Here is a 10,481-nt window from a genome sequence, read left to right as displayed (position 1 = left end):
TGATATATGCAGTCATTCCCGTTTCCATTTCGAATTCCATTCGGGGGCAACGACAACAGAGCCATTCAAATTATAATAGATTTAATCATGAATTACAAAAATAAAATGACAATCATCGGTGATCAACGCTAAAGGTGTTTTTGGTTCAGTTCTGTGTTTTTTGGCAACACCCATATGGACGCGACACCGGCCGCTAATGCCCCCTGTCCAAACAATAAACTCATTTTCATTTTCATCGAAATTGTCGACCTTGGGCTGCGACAGAATCCCCAACTAATCAGCAAAGAATAATGCGTACACAACGCATCTATATCCATCTATTGCTATGTGCAGGTGTACGCATATATCTAAATATCGTCTTGGGTACATAACAAGTGTTACATATAAACGAACCGAGAACCGAAAACAAATATATGCCACCCATAAATTGCTAATACGGATAATCAACAAGATAAACAAACTTCTATATTTGAAGAGGATGATCTTGTATGTTCTTAGCTTATTCTACTTGATAGAAAGTAAAAGTAATGTATGGTTATGAAATTAGAAAATAGTTTGATATTCCAATATACGATAAAGCTGAATGATAAGTGTTTAAGCCCGTTCTAATTCGGATTTGATTTTGATTCTATTATACAAATCTCCGTAATAATATAGTACCAGTTCTCTATCCGATAACAATTTTGTATTATTCAAATATAGTTTGTGCTCTGTAACCTAAAGTGTTCTATAATTATTTTTGTTGTTTACATCAAATAGAAGCTTAACTTTGGTTACAAAGTACAAATACTTATAAAGAACATTTGGAGAAAGAGACTGATTTTGTTTGGTGAATATATGTACAAACATATATATTCTTGGGGATCTGTGAAATATTGGGAAAACAAATTTTCCTCACGTCACCAGAATGTTCGAAAGCTGCAAAATACGGAGAACAGAAGCCAGAAACAGAAACAGAACGAGCGTATATGTACAGACATATAAGTATGTATATAATTGCTCTAGTCATCTTCACCAGTATGTCATCCCACTCGAAGACTACGTAGTCCGCAGTCCGTAGTCCGCCCATCCGGAGCCCCCGCCCAGTCAGAAATCAATCAAAATTTGCCCCGCGTTGATTTAGCATGGAATTTTTGGCCGATGATTATGATGATGTTGAAAATTCACTAATTTTTCAGATTGGGCAAATGGCTAGTGAAGGAGCAAACAGCGAGATCTTCTTCTGTGTGGGCGGGCCTGGGTCTTTTTCTTTATTGGCATAGCTTCTGCTTGACGACAGCATTTTAGCTATGTGTCAGCTTTGGCTGAGAGGCACAAGTGCTGTTAGGCTTCAAACAAAAGTACACGCATTGCAACAACTGCCGAGAAAAATTATAAAAATAGGTAAATACATTGCGGGTGGACTTCATAGAATATACAAATTTTACAGTCTTGACAGCACTTGAAATTATTTATTATTTAAAAATTAATTTATTGAACTACCAACACCTATATTTGTACTCTTGCAGGGTATTATGCTTTCAGTCAGAAGCTTGAAACGCAGTGAATGAGTCGTATCCGACCCAATAAATCTTTTATATTCTTAATCAGCATCAAAAGGCGAATCTTTCTAGGTATCTCCGGAAATTTCCGAAAATTTTAAAATTTTCGATTTTATTTTAAAACATGGTTACATCGTTAAAATTTTCAAAAGGAAAGCTTACCAAAGTTAAATTAATGTATTTTTTGCTTAGGTATGATGTTTTGTATGATAAAACTGCTAGGGTATACAAACTTAATATTTAAGACTCTTTGATTTCAACAAGTCCGCCCTAATGAACGTATTATCTTTTTGCAGTGTAGCACACAGATATTACTATAGACAGAGAATGAACACAAATCAATTTGAACAATTTTTCGCTTTAAATGGATGTCCTAATAGTGACAGCCCTAAAATTTAACGATTAACGCGAATACTTTTTAGTATTTATTTTTATTATTACAAATTATCTGTGCTTTTCTGAATATTTAGCGCGCTTTCTAGAAGTTGCGAATAATCCCCAATAATATCTCATCTGCTTAACTGCAATTTGTTCCCGTTCTTAAATTGTGAAAGCATTGTTTAGCATCAGCAAGATCATGAGATGTTGCAAAATTTCGATGATATCATATAGCCGCCATAGTCACGATTTTCAAAACATGCGTCATACATAGAAAATAAATCATAATACCCCCATATTAAGAATGCCGTATTTTCACTAGATAGACAATTATTCTAGGTCTATTTAATTAATTAAAAATTTAGTTATAATATAAAAATGTAGTTTTCAAATCCAATTAAGTTAAGTTTACATTTTGAAATTCATTTCCACTTTTAGTAAATTTTTTTCCAATGTTTTGTTCCCTGTTGATTAATAATTTTGTTACAAATCAAAGTATGATATTAGCTTCTTGGCCTTCGTAAAGAAACCCTAAAACATGTATATTTTATGTATATTAAACCGATTTTTCTATATGCTTATTTTTTGGCAAAATCAAATTTTTAAATATCATAACTCAGCCAAATATTCATTAATTTTTAATCGGAAAGCAATTCTGTGCTAGTTTTTTAAAGGTGAACCAACCTGGATACTGAATTTTAAAATTTTAAAAATTCAATTTTTTGTCCAAATTTGACAATTTTAACGATCAAATTTTCTAAATTAAAAAACATAAAAAAAAATTATTTTGATCTGACATAACTAGATTGACTCGGATCGACTCGGCTTTTGATGCTGATCAAGAATATGTATACTTTATGGTGTCCGAAATGATTTCTTGACTGCGTTTCAGGTTTCTGGCTAAAATTATAATACCCTGCTTATTTTGATTTCAAAATTAAGCAATGCAACTGATTCTTATATTTGTGATTAAGTTTGAATTATATATGAGCAAATCGCAAATCGAATAACAGTGGGTCTTGTATTTGGGCTGATAACTAAGGCGCGAACTATGAAAATGGAACCAGATGGGAACCAGCAGAGAACCACTCGCTGAACCAGACCATGGAACCATATTAAGAAAAATACTAAATTAAATAAAAATTAAAAAAAAAACAGCAATTGTATGAAATATGCATGCCCCATGAATGGAATTGACATTCCAAGCGTTTTGTTAGTTGTTTTATCAAAATCCGTTCAGTCGTTAATGAGAAAACCGCACTTTTGCATTATTTTTATAAATATATCTGGCAGCACTGCCTGCCTAAAATTAAATCAATTTGATTTAAGCTTTATTATAAAACTTATGCAAAATGGAGATCGTACCATTAACGGGATCGCAATTCCGAACATTTTGATATATGTTTCATCAAAATCCGTTCAGTCGTTAATGAGAAATCCCGACTTTTTCATTTATTGCCGTAAATGTATGTATGTATGTATGTGTTTATGTTCGACGAAGAATATTAAATAAAATAATGTGATTTAAACTTAATGGACGTATGTATGCAATGGAATAGCCGGCACTGTAGTTCTGAACATTTAAATCCATTATACACTAGTAACTAGTTTATAGAAGACCAACTGCAAAGTTTTATTAGATAGCTTTAAATATAAGGGTTTAGTTTGCTTGTAATTGAAGAGACAGACAGATGAACATGGCTAGATAGACTCGGCTGTTGATGCTGATCAAGAATATATATACTTTATAGGGTCGGATATAATTTATTCACTGTGTTGCAAATTTTTGACCTGAAATCATATTGCAAAGCAAGGGCATTGAAGCACTAGATTTGAGAAGAAAAATTTCGAAATAACATTTAATAGTCTGACCAATAAATGATATCGTTATTCTTAGCAATTTGGTACGTGTTTCATCGAAATCCGTTCAGTCGTTTTGGAGAAATTAACATTTGAATTACTAATTTATATACAAAGGAGGCATGACTATGCAGCCCTGGTACCCAACTGCAATAAATGAAAAGTCGGGATTTCTCATGAACGACTGAACGGATTTTGATGAAACATATATCAAAATGTTCAGTACTGCGTTTCCGTCTATGGAAACAATTTCCTTTTGCTTAAGCTTAACCATAATGTTTCAATAACGTTTAATTGTTTTAAGCCAGGCAGGGCTGCGGGATATATTAAAATTTCACCGGTACATAAATGGAAATAAATGAAAAAGTCGAGATTACTCATCAACGACTGAACCGATATTGATGAAACGTGGATCAAAATGTTAATGGTACGATCTTCATTTTGCATAAGTTTTGTAAAAAAGTTTAAATCAAATTGACTTAATTTTAGGCAGGCAGTGCTGCCAGACATATTTATTCTTCGAAGGAACATTTATGGAAATAAATGATAAAGTGATGTTTTCTCTTGAATGGCTGAACGGATTTTGATGAAACATCTACCAAAATGCTTGGAATGTCAATTCCATTCATGGGGCATTCATATTTTATACAATTGTGTAAATGGTCAATAGGAATTCATCGATAGGGTGTGGGTTCCATGGTTCATGGTTCCATGGTCTGGTTCAGCGAGTGGTTCTCTGCTGGTTCCAATTTCATAGTTCGCGCCTAAGCTATCAACCCAAATACACCACCCACTGTAATTCGATTGTCTCGAAATCTGACGGGTAAAAAAATTGAAATTTTCAACAAATATTCGCTTATCTTCCCGTAGTATATACGGGTATAGTGTATACCGTGCATATGTGCACGCGTTCGTAAATCGAAGTTATAAGCGTTACAATTTTTTATGCTCTATTTTGTACGGAGCCGAACCCGAGGTTAAGTCGCTGTCATGCGATTTGCTCAAAAACTGACGGTTTGAAGAAATTGAAACTTGGTAGGGTAAAACTGCAATAAATGTCCTTTATTTTGGCGTATCGGCTGGTATTGCTGCACGCGTTTGATTAGCCGAGATATTAAGAAATCTGTGAAAACACGATTTTTCACATGTTTGTTTTTAATATATCCAAAAGTCAAATACTTTCAAACCCAATAAAAACAATAATAAATTTATTTTTTTAGCATTTCGAAACTTTTTGTATTCGAATTAGTGCCTTAATTACGAAATAAATTAAAAATTAAAGATCCCCTCCATGTTCCATTTTCCCACTGTTCCATTTCGACTCTAACTCATCGACGCTATTTTAACGGACATTATTTTCTCCTCTCTTAATTATTTAAGTTGGCAGCCCGGTTTTGCCCAATGCGGGCACACTGGCGAGTATCTGTGTGCGTGTGTATTCATCGGCCATCGCTGCGAAGAAAATAAACAATTGCCACAAAATAATTTGGACTCCTGGCCCTTCCTATCGCTGCAAATTATGTCCGCCTATTACAGCCTGTACACGGGAGACAATTACGACGACGAGTCGATCGGGGACGAGCGCAGCGAGGAAGGTACGTGCAATGGCGGGACCGCGTCCGTCCGACAGTTCCCACTCCACTCCCATGACACTATTCCACCTAATTGTACGTCTTATATTTCGTTTCCTGCACCACTGCAGACACGGACGATGCCAGCGAGACGGAGTTCCGCAGCCCCAACCGTTATGGCGGCACCAATGGCACCGCCAACAGCAACAACATAGGCAGCAACAGCGAACTAAAGGAGCAGTGAGTACATACATACAAACATATATTTGTAGATGCTTGCCAAGAATCCATTTATACTTTAATTTTCCTACCATTCTACAGAATGTATCAGCACAAATTGCTTAATCTGCAGAAACAGATGGAGGAATTGAACCAACTTGTGCATCCAGAGTACATAAAGCGTGTGAAGAAGCTGGACAATCAGCTGAAGGAGCGGCGGCGCCTTAACGAGATCTACAAGGATTACATGCGTGACTGCGTCGAGCGGGACTATGTGCTAGAGAAGAAGGCCGCCCAGAAGGAGTACGACGAGAAGATGATGGACCTGAAGGACAACCTTATCTCGGACTTTGAGGACCGCAAGCGACAGATCGAGAACGAGCGCTACAGCCTGGAGCTAACCAACGATTCCATGGAAATCAAGACAACAGTGACGCGCAAGCTGCGACGGCGACCCAACGAGCCGCTGCCGGTTATCGAAAAGCGTCGCAAGCCTGCCACCGGCCAGCTTCTCGTCTACCAGCTGGACGACAAGGAGATCGAGTCAGATCTCAAGATTATTCAGCGCGGCAAACCCCTGGCGCCCAATGCCCTGCAACAGAACGGCCTTGGCTCGTACGGTGGCGTTCAGCAGCAGCAACAGATGCACAGTTTGCTGGCCGAGTCGCCGGCCCACAATAGCTATGTAGAAACGCGCATCGAGGACAACAAGCTGCTGTACGAGAGGCGATGGTTCTGTCGGGGCCAGCAGGTTTATGTTGAAGGCAAGGATCTGAGCAAGTTTGCCGCCACCATTACGGCCATCGGCAACGAAGTGGTAAGTGTTGTCTTTGTTCTGCATACCTATTTGGATTTTAATCAATACACTTTACCACTGCAGGTCTGGGTGAAGCGCACCAACGAGAGCAAGGTTAAGATCAACATGTCCCATTTGGCCAAGGGGAAAATATCGATTAAGCGTCGATAGCTGCGTCAGCGGGCCGGGCGCATTCATCTCACTCCTGGCCCTGGCTCGTCGTTGGCACGGCCAAGAGACCTTCGGAGCGTCGCCGGCCATCGGTCCTCTCAAGATCCCGGGTCCGAGAAAGTATTTTCGTGAATATAGTAATAGTGACATCGTAGACGGAGCCTTAGCTTAGGTGTACATTTTAATTAAGGGAGGAAGACTCATTCTGGAGGCCCACAAACCCAATCTTCGTGCAAATAATTAATATTGATCCTAGCACAATTATGTGTTTTAACTAGTACACAAATTTATTTGTATTTATTATGTTTTAACTCCTAAATGACTCTCCTCCCTTTAAGGGACACAATTGTAAATAAAAACCAAACAAATTTTTTTATGCAAAACGTTCATTTTTATTAATTTGGAATTCCTTTGGCCTATGGACATCGACCAGCTGCCGGGAGTTGCTTCAAATTCTCGTCTCGAGTCTTCAAGAATTAAGTGAGCTGTCGGGAAAGAAAGAAGGGTTATCCTATGTCGCCGACACTAAGTACTCCTTTACTTATGTTTACCAATTTAACAGCTTGGAAGCAATTTTTTGAGATCTTACTTGATGAACTACCAATTTGGTACATAAGCCCAACCCGAGCTACTTTAATGGAACTGGACTTGGCGGGAAACCCATTTAAATGGCCAGCACGTGCAAGCCAGTTTACATTGCCTTAATGAAAGGCCCATCGCGGCAGAGCTTAATACGTACTACTTTTTGTAAAAAAAAATTAAGCTAATCCTCAAGCAAACTGCCAAACTGGAATCCACTTATTGGACTCCAACCAGCTCCGCTCGATGTGCAAAAGTAGAATTCGAAAAGCTGTAAGCTTCTCGCATTCTCCTGGTAACTATATTCTTGGATCCGTCTTCTGTGCCATAACAAGGTAGCCCAATGTGTCTAAATCCTGGTTTCGTGCGCACACACCACACCACACACAAATCACCAAACAAAAAAATCAAGTATTCACTTGCGTTTGTTTTATAATTGGATTGGATGGTCATTCATAAAACACACACATTTCTGATGTATTTTTCTTATTTTTTGTTGTTTTTGTTGAGGGGAATCTTCAGTTCAACATTAGTTTCTTTACTGTGAATTAATTTTACATAAAAAAAACTGAAACGCAGCAAGTGACTTAGTTACGGGAACCGCGTCCGAATCCGCCACGGAACTCGACCTCACCGGCGCCGGGTCCAACATCACCCTTCTTGTCAACACCACTGCCACCGGGAGCGCGTCTGTAGGCCGAACGGTCCTCGCCGGTTTTGGAGGCGTCTCCGGGGCCGCGTGGGCCTCCGGCGGCTGGGCGCGGGCGCACAGTCTCCGAGCGAGCGGGACGCTTCAGGGTCGAGGGCACAATCTCGGGGGGCAGATGCAGGTAGCTGCGCAGCTCCTCGATTCCCTCGTTGGTGAGGTACCAGTAGTAGTGCCTCCAGGCGAACTGCTCCGTGACGAGGCCGCGAGAGTGCAGAGACTTCAGAGCCTTGATGACGTGCAGATTGGGGATCGACTCCAGCTCAGGGTGCTTCTGGGCGTGGAAGTCCTTCTTGGCCACGATTACACCCTCCTTGAAGAGGTATTCGTAGATAGCGACACGATGGGCCTTTGGCATGAACATGCTGCACATACAAAAAAAATAAGTAACAAAAAAATAATTAGCTTCGGCGGCTTTGTTATGGTTGTTGTTGTCCCCGACTCGGGAAGGGGTATATGCGCTTTTTCTGCGATTAACCCGAAAACGTAAACAAATTCTCACACAACGCGCACTGCAGCGGCCGCAGCGTCAGACGGCGCCTGCAGTGGCGGTTTGTTTCGCTTTTCACATAGACGGATTTCACTTTATTTTCAAGATTACTTTTAGCTTTTAACGTACTTTGCGTCTTCTATGGAGCAGAGACCGGAAAGAAAGGAAAAGAAAATTGACAGTAGAGCTGTCAAAACACCGATGTCGCTATCGATAGTATCGATGGTTTGGCTTTTTTGACACTACAGATTGTTCTTGGACTATCGCAACTGATGTTCCTACTATCGATATTGATGGAATAACGAACGATTGAGCTAATATCGATGTGTAAGTACCAGCTTAAATTTAAAGTGGATTGTTTGTTCTTATATTAATGTTTCATTCTCGTTAAAAGTGTTTTGAATTTAAACATACTTATGCTTATATTTATTTATGGAAAAATGGTTTAAACTTAGTAGACATGTTTTATTCTAAATGATGAACTGAAGCCATTAGGCTTTTTAATGCGTATATCAACTTGTGGTACACTTTGTATTTTGACATATGTACATAGATTCATGCGAACACTGTTTCAGTAGCGTGAAGAAACTCAAACAAATTTAATAATAATAAGTTGAATAAGTTGAATGTTACGAGTTCGTTTCCATTTTATAGTTATCGGTATCACAGTCGTCGCCCATTGCCGCTCTACGTCGCTTTTTACTTTTACTAGTAGCCTTATATATTCTATTTTTCAATTTCGAAAAAGCTGTGCGGACATCCTTGGCGTAGTCCCCCCAGGTGTAACCATCAGCTCGCTGTGACTCTAAGAAAAGATCAAAAATTAGTTTTAAATCAAAATGGGAATGTTCTGCCAACTTACCATATATCGCATTGTTTAGGTTAACATATGAAGTCAGGCCTTTTTTAGAGCACGTTCCTCCATAGTTCATTTCCATCAATACTGTTGTTGTAAGAATTCTATTTAGGTTCTTTGAAACACCCTCAGGGGCCAGCATTGCCCGGAACAGTTCAATCTGAATGAAGGTTAATAGTTTTCTAAATTGTTACTTTTCATATTTGTTACTTACATATTTAGATTGATCTGCGGCTACCTTTGCTTCGATTTCATCGAGTTCCCCGATGCTTTTGCAGGGAAAATCTGTTTTCGGTGGTCCTCGACGCTCAGTCAGCTTCCTCACCGAAGTCATTATTTTGGTACTTGTTTCGATCAGCTTGATAAGCTGAGCTTCCATCTTATCCATTCTCTCCTCCATTCGGGAAAAGCTTTCATTTTCAGAGGTGAGAGCCTTTGCGAGTTCAGCGAACTGAGTCTGACTTAAGCCGCTGTTTTTGTTTAAATTATTCAAATTTTTAGAAAAGCCCGCCTTTGATTCAACAGATTTATGATTAGTGCTGTTTGGAATATCTTGGTAATTGGGCTCAAACATATCGTCATAATCATCCATTGATTGTGAAGGATTAGCCTTCTCGCTCTCCCGCTTTGCCATACGCCAAAGGCTGCTTCTGGACACAACATTCATGGTAGTTGAAATTTATTAATAAATTTTTATTATTATTCATCGATAATTTTCTGTGGAATTTATTATTTATTTTGACTGCTCTTGGTCCAGCCTAATGGACGCTGGTTGAGGTCCACCCTGAATGGTTACACACACGCATCTATGTATGCATGCATTGTTTTTGTCGGCATTCAAACACATGAAAAAGATTGGAAAATGAAACAGTTTCACCTCGTGTAATTCAACTTTTATACTTACACGCAACGTTATATAGAGTGACCTTGTAGAAGCAATACAGCTAATATGTACGACATTAAATAATGGCAACGAAAACGGTAAATTCTTAACTCGCGCGACCAACAACAAAACACTAACTGCGGGCGGCGCGAGCGAAACAAGAATGGCAGCACCGAGAAAACCGTACTCTTTTTCATGTGTGTTCCATTTTGCTCTCACGAATCGCTACGTTCCTCTCGCATCCCAATGGCTGAAATGGCATGACAGCTGAAATATTGCCTTACACCCGGAGGATTTGGATTGTCGTTGTTTGCTTCTCTTTTTTACATGAACTCCGCATACAGAAACACCGAAAAGTGTAATGGAATAAGAAAAAATAAGGTAATAACGAGACCACTACTAGCGAAACTGCAACTGTAAAATATAACTGT

At 39.0% G+C, this 10,481-nt stretch overlaps 3 protein-coding genes across 3 annotated transcripts; 1 reads left to right on the top strand and 2 right to left on the bottom strand.

Moving 5' to 3' along the window:
- Window positions 1-5,139: 5,139 nt before the first annotated feature.
- LOC110180170 (sin3 histone deacetylase corepressor complex component SDS3) lies at window positions 5,140-6,919 on the top strand. The gene is made up of 4 exons (XM_020947830.2): window positions 5,140-5,374; window positions 5,482-5,590; window positions 5,672-6,386; window positions 6,450-6,919. Exons 1-4 carry the CDS (start codon window positions 5,299-5,301, stop codon window positions 6,534-6,536), a joined length of 987 nt encoding a protein of 328 aa, XP_020803489.2. The 5' UTR covers window positions 5,140-5,298; the 3' UTR covers window positions 6,537-6,919.
- A 610-nt stretch (window positions 6,920-7,529) lies between these two features.
- Window positions 7,530-8,475, bottom strand: RpS10b (Ribosomal protein S10b). The gene is made up of 2 exons (XM_020947767.2): window positions 8,441-8,475; window positions 7,530-8,186 (listed from the first exon to the last, which is right to left on the bottom strand). Exon 2 carries the CDS (start codon window positions 8,183-8,185, stop codon window positions 7,703-7,705), a length of 483 nt encoding a protein of 160 aa, XP_020803426.1. The 5' UTR covers window position 8,186; window positions 8,441-8,475; the 3' UTR covers window positions 7,530-7,702.
- Window positions 8,476-8,707: 232 nt separating this feature from the next.
- On the bottom strand, window positions 8,708-9,834 carry LOC110180078 (uncharacterized). The gene is made up of 3 exons (XM_020947700.2): window positions 9,382-9,834; window positions 9,174-9,327; window positions 8,708-9,116 (listed from the first exon to the last, which is right to left on the bottom strand). The coding sequence occupies exons 1-3, from the start codon at window positions 9,832-9,834 to the stop codon at window positions 8,941-8,943; spliced, it is 783 nt and encodes a 260-aa protein (XP_020803359.2). The 3' UTR covers window positions 8,708-8,940.
- Window positions 9,835-10,481: the final 647 nt, after the last annotated feature.

This window comes from Drosophila serrata, unplaced genomic scaffold (assembly GCF_035046125.1).
Source record: "Drosophila serrata isolate PLE 108 unplaced genomic scaffold, ASM3504612v1 contig_310, whole genome shotgun sequence".
Taxonomy (NCBI): domain Eukaryota; kingdom Metazoa; phylum Arthropoda; class Insecta; order Diptera; family Drosophilidae; genus Drosophila; species Drosophila serrata.
The sequence above is the reverse complement of the archived record's forward strand: the minus strand, read 5'-3'. Positions and strand labels throughout refer to the sequence as shown.